We start from the raw sequence: 18,666 nt of genomic DNA on the forward strand, positions 1-18,666 counted from the left end.
TCGCGCTGAGCCTCTTCAATTTTTCCTTCAGGGATTTCTGCGATGAAATCAGCTAAGACTTGTCCCTTTATTGCTGGACGGGGCTTATAGGCGATCGTGTGCTCTCCTAATTCCAGCGCCCATTTTGTCAGCCTTCTTGAGAGTGCGGGACGCCGCAAGACTTGCTGGATGTTGTAACCAGTCAGAACTTCAATAGGATGACCATTGAAATATCTATGAAGCTTGCGCGACGCGTGTGTTAGTGACAAAACTAACTTTTCCATGATGGAGTAGCACGTCTCAGGATCTGTCAGCACCCGACTCACATAATAGATTGGTGTTTGGATTCCCTTGCGATCCACCAACAACACTGCGCCGATGGCGCGCTCTCCTGCTGACAGGTACAATGTTAGAGTTTCGCCAGGAAGTGGAGCTGTGAGCGCAGGCAGATTTATCAGACATTCTTTTATCTCACTGAAAGCTTGCTCGGCCTCAGGCGTCCACTTGAATTGGCTTTTCTTTAGGCAATTTCTCAATGTGTTAACGAATGGGGTAGATTTGCTTGCATGGTTCGCTAGGAACCTGTTGATTGATACCAATCTACCATTCAACTTTTGAACTTCTTTTATGGTGGATGGTGAGGGCATGTCAAGGATAGCCTCCACCTTCTCTGGGTTCACCTTGAAACCATCATTAGTGACCATTACACCGAGAAATTTCCCTTCTTCTACGCCAAATGTGCATTTGCTCGGGTTGAGCTTCATGTTTACTTCCTTTAGGCGCCAAAGGGTTTCTTCGATGTCTTTGAGCATTTGTTTTTCCTCCCTGCTTTTGATCACCAAATCATCCACGTAGACTTCTAGGTTTCTTCCAATTTGCTCGTTGAAAACCGCGTCCATGAGTCTTTGGTAGGTGGCTCCCGCATTCTTCAAACCAAAGGGCATTTTTGTGTAACAAAAAACATCCTTGTCGGTTCTGAAGGCAGTCTTGTCCTCGTCTTGTGGTGCCATTTGAATTTGGTGATAGCCCTTATAGGCATCCAGAAAACATTTGAGCTTAAATGGCGCCACGGAGTCCACCTTCGCGTCAATGTTTGGGAGGGGGTAACAATCTTTTGGACATGCTTTGTTGAGGTCTTTGAAGTCAATGCACATCCTCCATGACCCGTTGCTCTTCTTTACCATCACAGGATTGGCTACCCATGTCTGGTATCGTATTGGGCGGATGATGTTTGCGCGTAGTAGATCCTCTACTTGCTCATTCATGGCCTTTGCCTTCTCACCCCCCATGATTCTCTTCTTTTGAGCAATTGGCTCTACGGACTTGAACGTGTTGAGAGAATGTTGCGCCAGGTCTCGCGGAACCCCAGTCATATCGGAATGTTGCCACGCGAAGACCGACATATACGTTGTGAGCAATCTTTTCATTCTCAACCTTGTGTCGTCTGATATCGTAGCTCCAATTGTGATTGTTTGCTCTGGGAATTTTGGGTTGAGAATCCATTCCTCTGGCGCGTTGTTTGCCATTGGAAGTTTCATTCTCCCTTCCCGCGGAATACTTGTCACTGCGCACAAATGATCTCGGTATACAAATATTACACCTGTTGGTGTTGGGAACCCCAACGCGCCGTGCGCTGGCGACGGTATGGCGTTGAATTGGGCAATCGTTCCTCTACCCAAGATCATATTGTGGCATGAAGTGGTGGGCAAGACCAAGAAGTTGACAATTTCAGCTCGCTTGTGTTTCTCATCCCCCATAGTTAGTTCAAATTGTATATGATCTAAGGGGTGAATGATTTCATTTGAAACACCCGAGATTGGTGCATTCACAATTTCGAGCCTTGCTTGGTCTGCTGGATCCAACTTCCTGAAACATTGCATATACATGATGTCTGATTCACTGCCAGTGTCCACCAGGACTTTTGACACTTCATAATGAGCAATGTGTGTAGTGATGACTAGAGGACTGCTAATAGAAGGGCCTCCCCTGATTCTTGGGAAGATTACTTGTTGCTCGCGCCAATCTCCTTGGACTTGCGCGCTTCTCTTTCTCGATCTTTGCCTTTGCCTTCCTCCCTCGGCTACACAGATTCTTTTGAACTTTTTGCTGGCTGAGGCTCCATCTGGTTGTTCATTCTCTAGTCTTGGGTTTTTCACCAGGTGAGCCAACTTGCCTGATTTCACATCTCTTTCAATCGCATCCTTTAAATGGTGGCATGCATCGGTGTTGTGCCCTGTGGACTTGTGAAACTCACAATACTTGCCACTGTTTGGTGGTCCCTTATAGTGTAGTGGCTTGGGGCTTTTAAACTGGACATTCTCTGTGCTTAACACTTGTGAAGGCGTTTTAGTGAGGGGAGTCCATATTCTTGGTAGAGGTCTGTTAAGCTCTCTGCCCCCTCCCTCTTGTCACCCTCTCCGCGATTACGACTGTCTTTTTGGGGCTGGGGTGAGCTTGGTTGCGCCTGCTTTTCTGCGGGAGAAAAACTGGTTTGTTGCAACCTGGACCATACAGAGTTTTGTTTGCCCCTCCTTTCGTTGTTGCGCGGTGCTTCTGCTTGGTTCCCTCTTTCTCTTGCTCTATCTTGGGCAATTTGTTTTTCATTTCGCGCGAAGACTCGCGATGCTTCCATTAGCTTGGCCCAAGTGGTTGGCATGCCATCTCTGCTCACGAGAGCTCTGCGGAGTTGATCACTGCACGCACCTTGTATAAAGGCCACGCGCAAGAGTTGCTCAGTGATACCTCCAATTGCAAGAGATTCCTGATTGAAACGAGTTATGTAGTCTTCAATCGTTTCATCATTCCTGCACACGCAGTTCATGATGTCATCAGGGTCGCGCGTGTGTCTGCGCTGCTGTACGAAGTGAGCTTGGAACTTCTCCAATAGCTCTTCGAACCCATCGATTTGCCCAGTCGGAAAGCTTTCGAACCAGACACGCGCCGCGCCCGTGAGGCAGCGAGCAAACATGTGACACCATGTTGGCATCGTCCAGCTTTCTAGGTTTCCAGTGTTATAAAAACCTTGTAAGAAATCGTCTGGATCTGTTGTGCCATCGTACTTGCCCAACCCACTTGGCATCTTGGTTTTGTGTTGAATGGGAGCCTTCGCAATGCGCTCAGTGAATTTTGAATGCTTCACCAAGATGGCTGGCCTGTACGGTGTGGTTACGTCCACTTGCCCTCTCGCTGGTGGGTTGTACGGTGTGTACAGATCCAGATCGGCTTTGGCTCCAGGCGCCATGTTCATGTGCGCGCGGAGCTGTGAGCCTCCTGCATGAGTATCTCGCGTCTTCCTCATGCTGTGCACTTCTTCATCACTAAAATCAGCGTGTTCAGTGTGAACAGAGTGACCATCTTCCGGCGCGCGCGCCCTTTTTGTTGTTCCTTGAATGGTTTGCTTATCAAACGCGAGCCTTTGTGTTAGGTCGGCTAACTTTTTGTGTTTGACCAGCTCATTGTATTTGTCCATTAAACGCCGTTGTTCGTTTATGAGCCATTCTTTAGGGTCATTTGTTTCATCTTCTGGACCCATTGGTCCTTTTTGTTTCGCGCCGGTCAAATTTTGGAACGTGAGATCGTCTGGAGGAGTTTCAGTCTGGCTATGAGGAGTTGTGATGAAGGGATGGTTACTGGTGGTGCGCGCAGAATCACGCGGCACCCTCAGAAACTGCTGTCCCCCATTAACATCCTCACGCTCAATATCCTCCAGAACTTGATCGCTGTTTCGAACACCAGAAACCATGGTGAAGTTTTTCAGAGAGAACTGATGAGATTTTGTTGCCGTTGTAACAGGTGATGGCGCCAATGAAGAAACGTGGATCGGCTCACTAGTAGACGATCAACTTTCCTCGGGTATGAGTATGCTATTTCACCGATGGTTCTCCGGAGTATGAGTTCTTCCACCTACAAAACGAGCAGCACCGTGAACTTACCCCTCAGAAAGGGACAGAGGGGTCCTCTTTGGGGTAACCCTCCGGTGTGAGAATAAGAGATTGTAGGAGAAGATAATAATAATCTGAGAGTGAGTAAGGAATTGGAATGTATTTTCTTGCTTACCTCCCCTTGTGGAGGTGGTGTGGTATTTATAGTGTTAGGGTTTCCAATGATTGGGCTCAGATCCCATTAGGGCCTTTTTGGCCTCCTCCTATTGCTTTGCGCCACGTGTCCTTAGGACACCTGGTGCTTTTTCATTGATTATTCTCTGACCCAGGCATTTTACCTGACCCATGTGCAATCACGTGGTAGCACATGGGTTTTGCTGAGTTGTCCACCTTTCATTGGCAGCTGTCAACATCAGCATATTCTTATTCCTTAAAGGATACCTTCTGGAAGGTTGTCTGACGAGCACAATCAAGGTTGTCCTTATCCTGATTTGGATAAGGACGAGGTTGATTATGTGCACGTGTGATATGCGCCTATCCTGAGGATGCGCGAAGTCTTCTCTTTATTCTCACGGTCAGATGTTTCATGCGCAGATGTGATATGCGCAAGCATATGTAATATGCGCCACGCGCAGATGTGATATGCGTGAGCATATATGATGCGTGAGCATGCGATATGCGCCACGCGCAGATGCGCCACGCGCAGATGTGATATGCGTGAGCATATATGATATGCGTGAGCATATGTGATGCGTGAGCATATGTGATATGCGCCGTGCGCATAGGTTTTGGCTTTGTGCCTTCATGATATCTTGATTTCAAGCCTCTTGTCTATATCTTGTGGGTTGACCATTGTTATTATTGTTTTTTAACCGTTTATTATTGTACCTGCAAATGCGATGTTATTATATGTGTTTGGGAGGATTATATATACGCACTTATTGATCAATTGCTGTTTGTTGTTGACAGAGCAAGATGCTGGGATATATGCTCAACCGTCTGCTTATGTATGGCTTCATCAAATACTCTTTTTAATTATGTATATGGTTTCATGTAGGTCTACTAAATCTAGGAAGGGTATAAACAAACAATGGATCGTAAAAATATAACACTTGCTGAGTAAAATATAACACAATTTTGAGAAAAAAACACAATGATCTGAACAAAAATTCTAAAATCTACAAGCTAAAAATCAAAAAATGAAAACTTAAAATCTAATATCACAGAGTTCGACGAGACGGTTCCAATGCTACTAGTTTTAGTTCAATAAAGGTCCGTACCCTTCCTAGTTTTAAAAGACTATGTATTTCAGCGCAACCCTTCAATTCATGTATATATGTTTTTTTAAACATTACTGTGATGATTTTTTTTAGTTTCTCATCTTTAAGTATCTAATCTAACTAATATATTAAGAAAAACCAATTTGTTCACTTGTCCTTCTCCTAGGGTGTCCACCTAATGTTCCATGTCATCCACTTTCTATGCTTATAATTTCCACATAATTAATCAGTTAATTTTAATCTTAATGCTAATCTTCTTACTATACTATTAAAGCAAAACAAGATACTCACATGGCCTTCAAATAGGATGTTCACATAAGCTTACAAGGTTTCCATCTCTAGAATTGCCACATAATTCACTAATTAATATTTTCTAGAATCATAACCTCACTAATTAATGTTTTCTAGAATCATAACCAACTATTTTCTTTCAAATGATTTAAAAACCGATTTTGACTACAATTAATTATTTATAACTAATTTTTGCCACCTTTTTTAGTATGACTATTACTTTAGCAATTCAATTATTTGTATATTTATACAGTTTCTCATTCACACCATCTATACATATTTTTTCTACATTTTGTGGTTTTGCAGAAAACAATATAAAGAATTCTTAAGATATATACATATATATATATATAAATTTTTTCCATCTGTGTATAACCATTAAAATAATTGATTCCTTTTATGTCCTTCTTTAGTAATTTTTCTTTTTATTATGGTTTCAGTTATAATTAGGTTTCATCATTAAAAAATGCTTGTAATCAGTTTTGAATAAACATTTATAAAAACTTGGTTACTATGCAACAATTATAAAAAAATAATATCATTAAATCTTGTTATTTTAATTAACAATTGAATGAGAATACTTAATCATGCATTACTAAGTGTCTAAGTGACAATATTTATTCTTGTTTTTAACCTATACATGTTACCTGGTGTGAATTTTAGACTGCTGCTTGCATATGCTTATCCAGCTTATGAATGCTTCAAATCTATAGAGAAAAATAAACCCGATGTGGAACAACTTTGCTTTTGGTGCCAATACTGGTATAAGTTATATGTATAGGTTTCAAATTAAAGGCAACTCATTTCTTAAAGCTTATAATTGTCATGTTTTCAGGATAATAATTGTTGTGATGACCGTTTGGGATCCCTTTGGCGATGCTATCATTGGATGGTACTAATTAATTTAAGGATGTCAATAGTGTCTGGCTGACTTATAGAATTGTTGAACTTAAACACGACCCGTTATTTTTATTCGTGTATGTAAAAAATATTAACTCCAATCCTCACACATTTAAAATTACTTTGTAGGCTCCCAATGTATAGTGAAACAAAGCTGGTAATATGTGTATACTTGTGGTACCCCAAAACACAGGTAAGGTTTCTCCCAGCTAGTCTTTAATAAAAATGGATGTTTTTGTTCTTATTTTGGTGAAATTATTGCAGGGAACAAAATATATTTACGAGTCGTTTTTGAAACCATACATCTCAAAGCATGAACCGGAGATTGATCGTACACTGTCCGAGTTGAAAACTAGGGCTGGGGACTCCGCATCTCTTTACTTCCAAAGAGTTTTAGCCTATGCTCAAACAAGGTCTTTTGATCTTCTACAACTTGTTATGTCACAATCTATACAAAGACCTCCCCCTCAGGTATATATATCATTCCTCTTTGATAACCGGGTCTTGAATCTTGATTACTTTTAGTATAACTGTTGGAAAATCAGGCCCCAAACATGCAATATGAGCGGACTCTGATTTCTAACGGGCACACTTTCACCGATGGGTTTCTCTATCATTTGTCCATCGGTGAAAGTCATTCGTCTTGTACTCGTTGGCTCATAAAATTTCAGTCTCATTTATGTTCCTTGTATACTTGGCTCTTTTAAATATTGTTGCATTCAACATATACATATGTATAAACTTTATGAAATGAATAATATGCAGGGACCACAGGCCCAAACGGACAGCAAGGCATCGGCTGCTAGTGCAACTTCTTCTGCAACAGACACAAGCGGTGCCAGGATGAGGAAAACCGGTGCCACCTGAACCTATCTGATGTGTATATTATTAATACACAGGCATCTTTTTCCACATGTTAATTAACCTTCAAGTTGTGATTATTTAGGCATTGTGAATGAGATTGATGTAACCTTTTTTTTTCACTGTGTATGTTTATTCTTTATCAATTTACTCTATTACACTACTTGATAGTATTAATATTTAACACAACAGTTTTATAAACATTGATCAACCATCAATTTGCATAAAACTTAAGGAAACAAAAATTAAAACACTTTGGCTTTACCACAGAGGTAAAGATTATAAGCAAGAAAGTTCATTTTAATACTGTAAAAAGCTAATTTCAGCATCCAGAAGAACCAATACAGTGAAAGGAAAAAAAGTCTTCAACTTTGATAGCCAATCCATTAGATTCTAAGTTATTAAAAACTTATTATTTGTAACACAAATTCATAACCATTTCATAAATTTAATAAACAACCTAATAAAACTAGTAACAAAAATCTATAAACAGCTAGTCATACACATCTGATACAATGCTCAAAAACAAAGCCTCATCCTTGTTCATATGACCAGAAAGAATCGATAAGCATTCATACACCAAATCAGCTTTTGGGATCGACTTATCTTCCACAAAAAAAGCTTCAATCTTTTTATCAATTTCAATCCAAGAACACCCGGGATTCTTTCTCAATCCCATTTCTTTCATCTTCAATCTCACTTTTCTTGCTTTATCCCATTTCTTAATCGAAGCATACATATTAGCCAACACAATATACATTGATGAATCATCAGGATTCTTGTCGATTAACAAACCCCCAATTTCCTCACCTAATTTCAAATCCCCATGTAAATAGCAAGCAGAAAACAATGTGCTCAAAAGCTCAACATTGTCTCTAATACTTGCCGTTCTTTGTAGAATATCATAAGCTTCATGTAACCTTCCTGCACGACCGAGTAAATCCACTAGACATGAGTAATCTGCCACGTTCGGCTTTATCCCATAATCATTAACCATTTGGTTAAAATAATAACACCCTTCATTAACCAATCCAGCATGGCTGCAAGTCGAAATAACCGCTAAAAACACGACTCTATCTGCTTTTATACCCAATTTCTTCATTTGTTGAAAGAGTTTAAGTGCTTTGAACCCTTGCCCGTGTGCCCCGTATGCTGTAATCATAGTAGTCCAAGAAATCAAATCTCTTTCCGGCATTTTATCAAACACTTGGTGTGCTTCATCTACTGCACCACATTTGGTGTACATGTCTAAAAGTGCCCCCATAACTATCTCATTTGACTCAAACCTGCCAATAATAATGGATTTGTGAATCTCTTTACCGCGTTCTAGGGCCCCAAGCTGTGAACATGCTGATAAAATGCTGGTAATCGTGATGGAATCGGGTTCTACACGGGCTGCAATCATGTTATTATAAACTTCCAGAGCTTCTAGATACAAGCCTACTGATACATACCCGGAAATCATCGAATTCCACTCTACAACATGTGATTTAACCATTGTTTTGAACACATATTCGGCTGATGAAGTTGCTCCACATTTGAAGTACATGTCTAGTAACGAGGTGTGAATAAAGGCGTCGGATTTTATATTGTTTTTTATTATGTAACCGTGGATGAATTTTCCGTGTTTCAAGTTTGCTGATTTAGAAAACGCCATAAGCAAACTACTTAAAGTTGTGGAATTAGGTTTTGTTTGTTCCATGTTCATTCTTGATAACATATGTATGCAGGATTCGCTATCGCCTATTGCACCATACCCTGCAATCATCGAGTTCCACGAAACCAAATTCTTGAACGGAATTTGATCAAAAACGCGTACGGCCATTTCCAAACAGCCACACTTCCCATACATGTCAACCAAAGCAGCTTGAACAAACCGATCCGATACAAACCCGTTTCTAACCGCTTCATCATGAATCCGTTTTCCTCTTTCGAGATTCATAACCTTAGCACAAGCCGATATAGCCGTGGTGAACGACACAGAATCAGGGTCAAAACCGTGATCCTTCATCTCCCCGAATAACCTTAACGCTTTCTCATACTGTCCATCTTGCTGATAGCACGACATCACCGTGTTCCAACAAGCCACATCTCTCTCAGGCATTTCATCAAACACCTGGAGTGCAACCCGAACCTGACCGCATTTCGCATACATACCAAGCAAAGAACTTGTGACAACAACATCCGACACAAACCCGTGTTTAACCAAATGGGTATGAACCATTCTACCAAATTTAGCTAACCCTAGTCCCCCACAAGCTTTTAAAACACTTGGGTAGGTGTAACTATCGGGTTTCAAGAAACCGAAATGCAGCAGGTTTCGGAAGAGTTGCAGAGCTTCATTGAACATGAAACTTTTGGTGTAGTTGGAAATTAAACAGTTCCAGAGAGTAATGTCGGATGGATTTTGAATGGATTGGAAAAATAGTGTTGCGGGTTGGAATAAATGGCAAGAAAATAAAAGAGTGATGAGGTTTTTGCATATTGTGATGTTGGTTTGTAGACCGGAAGTGATTACTTTTTGGTGGATGTGGTGGGCGTGTTTGATGGATTTTGATTCAGTGGCGGCTTTTATTAGAGGAATTAGCTTTGCCGGATCCATTCAAACTCTTGATTACCTTCAACTCATGGAGAACACAAGAGAAGACGGTATATTAATCCAACCCTGTATTGTCCACTAACAGTTATATTATTATTATTATATTTAACTTTTATGAAATTTTCTCGGTAATAGTACCCGTCTATGTTATTCCGGGTATGGTTTTCTTCTTTTGGTTTCTTTTCGTTTGTAAGTTCTTTGGGATCCTAGCTATCGGCTAGGAGGTTCTCATTTTGGTATTAATATATTTCGTCTTTCAAAAAAATCACTATCTTCAGATGATACATTGTAACAGTTGAAGATGTTAGTGAAGACAAACTCTCGGTTGAAGATCAAGTAGTGGACATATGATGTGCTCGTTAACAACTTAATATCCATCATAACCATTATAGATTTTGTGTAATATCTTCCATTGTCTCTTTGTATGCTATTGATTCTCAAGAGCTAAATAAAAGTTGTTGAGAACCAAAATGATTTTAAAAACAACTTATTCATTATTCTTACATAAAGTTGAAGTTTAAGAAGTATAATTGCAACCACACGGTAGAGTGTAATGTAAGGTCTGGAACTTAAAGTGTGGCGCATATGGACGCTTGGCTAAACAATGCCCGAAAACATCATGCTATGAGACCCGAGAGTCGAGACATAAGAGACCTAATTGTCTGAAGTTACATAAAGAAAGTGTGGAAAATCTAAGGGATAAGTGACGCAAGTCACAGAAAATTAATGATATACTACAGGCCAAAGAGAGATCCTATTTGTTCGGCAAGAGATGTGTTATTCGTGGTGTTACGTACATTCTTCGTTAATGATAGACTTGCCAACGTGTTATTTGATTCTAGTTCAAATAAGTGCTTAGTATCCGTTACCTTTTCTCACCTACCGGCATTAGAGAGGTTAAGCACTTTCCTAGTAGAGACAACAAATGATGAGCAAACAAGAATAACAAGGCTATTCTTTTAACTTATAAACGTAGAATAGACATAAACATTAATAGCCTTTTTCATTTGATATTAACGATCCAGTTTGGTTTTTTAAAACAGACTTTTAGTTTAAGGCGCAAACCAAACCGTTCAATTCTATTTTAAAATTGTACAAAAAAACTAATGTTTTTATAGGTTTAATAAACACCCCTATTTTTTTAACGGCAAACGAATCATCTAAACAGGCTACAAATGAAATTCACTACATCGGGATGCACTCACCTTTCAATTTGGAAACCCTCACCTAGGGGCGACGCCCAAAGGCACGACAACGCGCAAGATAATACTCATTCAGTTCAAGTATCCAACTAATGAACGTCACATTTTCGTCTAGTTTCCCATGATCACCTGATGCCACCGAGTCTGTTCCTTACCACCTCACTACAGACTCACCAACAATATATTAATCTAAGAAAAAAAAAGAAAAAGGTGTATCATGCATTGCTTGAAAAATATTATTAAATTGTTAAAGTGTAGATAAAAAAAAACATTAATATAAAAATAAAAAGGTGCTAAATTTTTTTGTTCCTCCCTCCCTCCCACTTCCTGGGTTCTCTCATCATTTTCATAGTTTGATGTAATCTCCATGACATGATCCAAAATCCTTCTTTAATCCTTTCACCCCGATCATCCCACTAACCTAACAACACAAAACCCAATTCTGGTCTCTTCATTCGATTTCTAACATCGACAATTACAACATGTAACGAGATTGATTGCTATTATTAACGGATGGGTTAATCAGTGATCGTTCAATTTGAGATCTGGATGACATACATATACATATATATTTTCATTGAATAATCATAATAATGGATATGGATTCTTATAATGGGTGGGATGTGGCTCGTCTTGACCCTGAATTGTTGCAGCTCAATGAAGTCTCTTCTTTGGCCATCAAGTCCAATTCTTTCGTTGCCAATAACCTATTCGATCAATGGCTTTCGCTGCCCGAAACCACTGCTTTGGTAATTTATTATTATTATTTGAATGGGTAGGTGTTTGTTAGGATCTTAATCAATTCAATGATGAACCGATTCGGGTTACGATATCATTATTCATAAATGGAAGGAAGTATGATGATGTAAGCAGACACTTTTAAGCAGTTTTTGGATAGAGGCAAATTGATTATCTGATTATTTTACCTCTTAAATAACTGAAATTTAAACTTATCTTAACAATTAAACTTTCCGCATTAGGCTAGAATCCTTAAGTGTTTATAAAAAGGACTGTAATAATAATCAAGCCTAAATGTTTGTGTTGTTTAATATAGGTGAAGTCTTTCCTAAATAAGGAAAAGGCAGGTGTTCCAATAAACATATCAGGAGCGACTTCGAGCCCGAAGTCTCCATACAACTCTGTGCCTCCGCTTTCACCAAGAAGCTCTTCTGGTTCTCCTAGGTTAACAAAACGGGTGGGCCCGTCTGTTCTAGGTTCTCCTTTGAAAGTAATCACCGAGCCCGTCAAAGAGTTAATACCTCAGGTATGCTATACCAAATACAAGTTATTTTAAGGCAGACAGTGTTACAATTACAAACACACAATTAATGCATTTTTAAATAACTAAAATGCCAAATTTACCCTTTAATGTAAAACGTAACACAAACTGACCCACTCATAAGTATGGGTCAAAATTGCCACCTTTGGTTTGTAACATTGTTTCTTTAATGTTTACATTTAACTAAAATAGTTGTTATTGTTGCAGTTTTATTTTAAAAATGGGCGCCCACTACCTAACGAGCTAAAGGAGCGATTTTTGTTTAGAAGCAACCAGTTCTTCTATGGTCATGCCAATGGCCTATCCTTAGACGGTGACATTTGTTTCTTATTATAACCTTTTATAGACCATGAATTGTATAACTGAAATAATTTGGGGTTTTGCTAATTTTGGTTTATATGAATAGAGTTCAAAGCTGTTACAAAGGAAATATGCATGCTGCCATCATTTTTCTCTGCCACTCTTTTTAAAAAGATAGATACTGCTAATACCGGTGTTGTAACCAAGTGAGATTTTTAACTTAATATATTCTAACATAAAATATCCATTTTAACCTTATATTGTTATTAATTAATAACGAGAATCTGTTTTCAGGGATGCATTTGTGGATTTTTGGGTGAATAACATGCTGACAAAAGACAAAGCAACTCAGATATTTACATTATTAAAGCAGCCGGATCTGAAATATCTAACTCAGGTCGTTTTTCTTACTCGTGTGGATGTAAAAAAATGTTACCTTTTTCTGGTGTAGTGATTTCTACCAATAAGTCAATAACAAGATTGACTTTCTTGGAGTTCTTGAAACAATAATTACACATTGTTGCAAAATTAGAGATATCTCAACTTTTGAATCTATATATCATGAATCTTATCGTTAAGTGTTTAATTTTCAACACCATGATTCTTTTATTGAATAATATATTTTTTTCATATATATGTAACTTGAGAATATTGTTATTTAATTTGGCGATAGGAGGACTTGAAACCCATTCTTCGTGAACTATTGACAACTCATCCAGGGTTGGAATTCTTACAGAGCACACCTGAATTTCAAGAGAGATATGGTATATTCTTTTTACACATCTATTATTAAATGTTATAAAAAGATTACTTTATACCTCTAAATAATTTTAATTTGATTTTTTTTTCATTAAGAATTTTTACTTATGTGATGCTGGCAGATAGATACATCAAGTGCCACATCAGCAGTTTACTATGGTGTAAACGAGCCAAGCCTGAGCTCGACTAAGTTCAAGCTTGGATCGTTTAACTTATCAGAGCTCGAGCTCACCTCATTTCTAGTTTTATTTCTAAAGCTCGAGCTCGACTCGTGAGTGGTTTTTCAAGCTCTAGCTTGGTTTGTTTATTTTTTTTAAATAGAATTACTAAAAAAATGTGTGTGTATAGTTATTTTTATAAACATAGCTTTTATATTTAACATAATATATCTTATTTAAAAATTTTATCATAATTTTCCATATAATAATTAATATGTGCATATATTTTAAAGTAGTTGTATTATAATTATATAAATAACAAGCTTGTTTAGGCTCGCGAGTCTGCTCGAGCTTGATAAGTGAAGCTGGGGCTTTGGCTTGTTATTAAATGAGCTTATTTAAGTTTGGATCAATTCGAGCTTATAACGATTCGATCTTGAGTAGCTCATGAGCAGCTTGGCTCGTTTACACCCCTATAGTTTAAACATATATTCAGTTAGATTAAGGTTAGTTGGTTAAACTGATACTAAATTGTAAAGGTGATTTACATTTTGCCCCTTTAGTTGATTGCTAAAATAAGGAGAAAGTGTTAAGTTTGATCCTGTTTTATGCATTTTCTCTATTATTAATTATTGTATTCATTTATTTATTTTAAGATAAACTTTTATTGGTATTTTCAGCTGAAACAGTAATATACAGAATATTCTACTACGTGAATCGAACGGGTAACGGTCGTCTTACACTAAGGGAACTCAAATGTGGAAATTTAATTACTGCAATGCTTCATGCTGATGAAGAAGAGGACATAAACAAAGTTTTAAAGTAATAGTTTATCAAGAAATTTAATTTTTAAAGTTCTAACTTTTTAGCTCTGGAATATTTATAAATCCATTTTTTAACTCAGGTTTTTCTCTTATGAGCACTTCTATGTAATATATTGCAAGTTCTGGGAACTCGACGCTGATCATGATTTCTTGATTGATAAAGAGAATCTTATAAGATATGGTAACCACGCGCTTACCTACAGAATTGTTGACAGAATATTCTCTCAGGTTTGTAATGTTTATTTGAAGAATTATAATATTCTGGATTTCTGGGTCAACTCAAGCCAACCCGTTTCACCTCTACAAAAACGGCTTGTTTTGACTTTTTGCCCAAAACCCAACAAGCCCATTTTGCCACCTCGACATTCTAGATGTGGCAATCTGACCCGTTTATTATAAACGGATCAATTCAGACAATGGTGTATCTATAACGAGTTAAACAAATAAAATATAAAAAAAATTTGATTAAAGGGAAACAAGTCGAATAAGGTCAAAAGTTATTTTTAACTGCTTTAATCATTTTATCAAAAGAAAAAAAAACCCGAAAATCAGGTATGATTTTCATATTTAACAAGCTAATTTAAAAAAAAAAATTGACAAAAAGTGTTTTGAGGTCAACCCGAATCTTGGTTTTAAAGTGTGTGATGCGCTCCGATGCATTTTGATCCAAAAAGCCAATGTGTGATGCATTTTGATCCAAAAAGCCGATGTGTGATGCATTTTGATTCAAAAAGCCGATGTGCGATGCGAACGCATCACGCATGCGAGGCTCTTATATTAAAATAAAAAAATACTAAAAGGTTATTTATAGATAATACTTAACTTGTTAACTTTTAAACACTAACAAATTAGAGATTGAAAATTTGAAATAAATAACTTTAAAAGAAGCTGTAGTGCATCAAAGAAGTTTTATGTATAATCAAAATAAGTCTTTGATTCTGTGTACAAGCAGTCTACGCATAAGGTACAAGTAACCTATGAAGGAATTCACTTTTGACTCAGAAATGCACGCATAAGACTGCATCGCGCATTATGTGATTTAGAGCGCCATGTGATCTCATCAGCGTATTGTGCGCATTATGCACTCCTGATGGGCGCATTTTAAAACCAAGACCGAAACCGAACTAAGTCAACTGACCCGTTACCTAATCTGCCGTTTCCTAACTTTCAAATATCAGGTTCCAAGAAAGTTCACAAGTGATGTTGAGGGGAAAATGGGATATGAAGATTTTGTGTACTTCATTTTGTCTGAAGAGGATAAATCATCTGAGCCTAGTCTTGAATACTGGTATAACTCCATTAGCATAATGATATAATAATATCTTTTATACCTTTATAATTAGAAAAAATGAAAATTTGTTTTCAGGTTTAAGTGCATAGATTTAGATGGAAACGGTGCGCTGACTAGGAATGAGTTACAGTTTTTCTATGAAGAGCAGTTGCATAGGATGGAATGTATGGCCCAAGAGCCTGTTCTTTTTGAGGACATATTATGTCAGATAGTCGACATGATTAAACCACAGGTACTTGCTTCCTATTGGTCATTCCTGGTTAGGGCCCAAACCGGTTGTGCCAAAAAAAGTCAAAACCATTTTCTGGCCAAACTGATCATGTTTGACCCATTTTTCTTTTAGCTAAATTTTGCATTGTGGGTTGACACGAACACGACTCATGTAACCTGAAACTTTATTTTACATTTTCAATATTAATACTAAACTTAAAGATTTACTACAACAATTACACATATTATATGAAGTAGTTACTTTTAAACTATGAAACATAATTCTTAGTTATTTCTCTTTTAAATTTTGACATAAAATTACCTGTCAGTTTAAGTTCTTACATAAACACTTTTTCTTAAATAAACAAGTTAAATGAGTCAATTCGCAGACCTGACAGACAACCCATTAGCTATTAGCTAAACGTGTTCACGATTTTGTTTGATCTAATTTAGATAAAAACGCAAGCTAGCAACCGTAAATCTGCTGATTCATAAATTCTTTATTAAAGCTCTGATGCTGTTCATGTAATGAAGAAATATTCAACCTACAGGACGAGGCGTATTTTACTTTACATGACTTGAAAGGAAACAAGCTTTCTGGCAGTTGTTTTAATATCCTATTTAACCTTAACAAATTCATGGCCTTTGAATCTCGCGATCCGTTTCTCATTCGCCAGGTATGCAATCCATTTTTATACTTTTTTTCTACTAAAATGAGTAGAGGGTAGAAACGTAAATAACCGTTTTTTGGTAAACAGGAGCGTGAGAATCCAACATTAACTGAGTGGGATCGGTTTGCACATCGGGAATATATAAGGCTTTCAATGGAGGAAGATGCAGATGATGCTTCTAATGGAAGTGCAGATATATGGGATGAGTCTCTTGAAGCCCCCTTTTAATTCAACTGTTAATTCAGGTATTCATTTATTAGAGTAATTCTTAAAATGTGTGATTTTAAGTTTAGAAATGTATTAGTATAATTAAGTAGTGGAATTCGGTATATGCACAAAACATAAAATGATGTTTGCAATAGGATCAGACCTAATCAAATAGAAGTTACTAGCATAAATATGTTGCAGTATGGTAAAATACTAAAACAATACTCGTATCAAAACCAAAAACTATAAAAGCTGAATATTGGTACTAGTAAGGGTGTTGTTCGGGCGGTAATCGTACAGTTAGGTTTGGTAAAAAGATGTGTTACAAAATAAAATAGTTTATCTACAATGGTTAGATTATAGAAAAGTTGCCTCGCATAATCCAAAAATTAAAGTCGTGATATGCTCAAAAGGATATCGACACTTGTTTTACATCGATCGAAAACCATAAAATGAATAGCAGTTCCGATAACCGACACCAATACTGATGTTGCTCAGTTGTTATCGGTTTGGTTCGTCACAGTACCGGTACTCGGTATGGTTTACGGAACTAAAAAAGCTTTATTTGGAATACAAGTATGTTTTTAATAAAATTTATATCGAAATGTTGAGAAAAAAACCACGTGTTTAGTTTTTTCAAAAAATAACGAACGCAAGTTATTGGAGAAAAATAAGTTATTAAAAAATTTAATGGGTTAAAGGTGTATATTGTTGATATTATAAGGGGGTGAAACATAAACTAGAAAAAATGAATTAAACACCACTTGGCAAAATTTAAGTGGCTAAAACTTTACTATACATCACAAACAAAGCTGGCGAATTGTGTGTGTCTGTGTAATGCATTAAGTTAATAGCTAGATATCAATGTTGCAGCCCTTTGAAATGCAACAAATTTAAAATTAAATTATTATAATAATTTTCAATCTTTGAATAAAATTATAGGTTTTTATTTATTTATTTTTTTTTCAGGTGAGCTTGGATGCAATTTTTTAAGTTAAATCAGGTTGCCATCAGGTTACCCTAAAGAAGGCTGTAAAGTTACTAGATGCTTCCATCACGTATAAATAACATGAAATGAGTGATCTCCAGGCAAGTGTACCCGGGTTCTGAATTACATGGTCGATAGAAGTGTTACATTCCTAATCAAATCGACTCTCGAGTTTTTTCACAATTGGATTTTCTGTATGTAATATCTTGTTTGAAGATAATGCTTTGTTTTGTGACCAACATGAAAGACAATATGTAACCATCAATAATGATTGAAATGTGAACATTTAAAAGGAAAATTTGATCGATTGACACTTTTTATTAGTCACGTGAGCTGGTCATCGCAACCTCACCAGATTCCTGATACTCAGCTAATATCATATTACAATTGAGGTTGCATGGACATCTTAAAACTCAGGAGGTATGATGTTTAATACTTTATGTAAAATAGTCAATGCATGTGATTAATAAAGCAAGGAGCAAAATAGTCTTTTATGCACGTAAGATAAGAATAAAAAAGTTAGGAAAGCAAATAATATAATTATAATATTTTACTTTTTAATATTTTTATAATTAATATGTATCATATAATACTTAGCATTTAATATTTAAGATTTTAGTAATATTTTAGTATTTAATATTTAATTTTTGATATTTAATATTTTTGATGGTATTTAATATTTAATACTTAATACTTAAAATTTAAAAGTTAAAATTTATAATATTTAATATTTATTATTTAATGTTTGTCATTTACTATTTAATATTTAATATTGAATATCTTAATAATTTGTAATTAATGTGTATCATTTAATATTTAGCATTTAATTTTTAATATTTTAGTATTTATTATTTAGCTATTAATATTTGATACTTAATATGTAATATTTAATAGTTAATAATTAATACTTTATACAATAATACTAAATACTTAAAATTTAATATTTAAAAGTTAAAATACAATTTAAAATTAAATTTTAATATTTA

At 36.5% G+C, this 18,666-nt stretch overlaps 3 protein-coding genes across 3 annotated transcripts; 2 read left to right on the forward strand and 1 right to left on the reverse strand.

Annotated features, from left to right (window-relative positions):
• Positions 1–4,835: 4,835 nt before the first annotated feature.
• On the forward strand, positions 4,836–7,198 carry LOC143619970 (HVA22-like protein i). The gene is made up of 6 exons (XM_077091781.1): positions 4,836–4,867; positions 6,095–6,193; positions 6,267–6,323; positions 6,461–6,524; positions 6,596–6,802; positions 7,097–7,198. The coding sequence occupies exons 1-6, from the start codon at positions 4,836–4,838 to the stop codon at positions 7,196–7,198; spliced, it is 561 nt and encodes a 186-aa protein (XP_076947896.1).
• A 487-nt stretch (positions 7,199–7,685) lies between these two features.
• On the reverse strand, positions 7,686–9,811 carry LOC143620031 (pentatricopeptide repeat-containing protein At5g27110-like). The gene has a single exon (XM_077091828.1). It carries the CDS (start codon positions 9,792–9,794, stop codon positions 7,686–7,688), a length of 2,109 nt encoding a protein of 702 aa, XP_076947943.1. The 5' UTR covers positions 9,795–9,811.
• A 1,775-nt stretch (positions 9,812–11,586) lies between these two features.
• On the forward strand, positions 11,587–17,974 carry LOC143619981 (serine/threonine protein phosphatase 2A regulatory subunit B''beta-like). Its single transcript, XM_077091791.1, has 13 exons — positions 11,587–11,742; positions 12,048–12,257; positions 12,480–12,585; positions 12,679–12,778; positions 12,867–12,969; positions 13,246–13,336; positions 14,170–14,311; positions 14,394–14,541; positions 15,492–15,601; positions 15,680–15,836; positions 16,366–16,491; positions 16,573–16,730; positions 17,662–17,974. Exons 1-12 carry the CDS (start codon positions 11,587–11,589, stop codon positions 16,711–16,713), a joined length of 1,590 nt encoding a protein of 529 aa, XP_076947906.1. The 3' UTR covers positions 16,714–16,730; positions 17,662–17,974.
• The last annotated feature ends 692 nt before the right edge of the window (positions 17,975–18,666 follow it).

Source organism: Bidens hawaiensis, unplaced genomic scaffold (genome assembly GCF_021521415.1).
Source record: "Bidens hawaiensis isolate Kalapana, Puna unplaced genomic scaffold, B.hawaiensis_p1.1 tig00002525_1, whole genome shotgun sequence".
Taxonomy (NCBI): Eukaryota; Viridiplantae; Streptophyta; class Magnoliopsida; order Asterales; family Asteraceae; genus Bidens; species Bidens hawaiensis.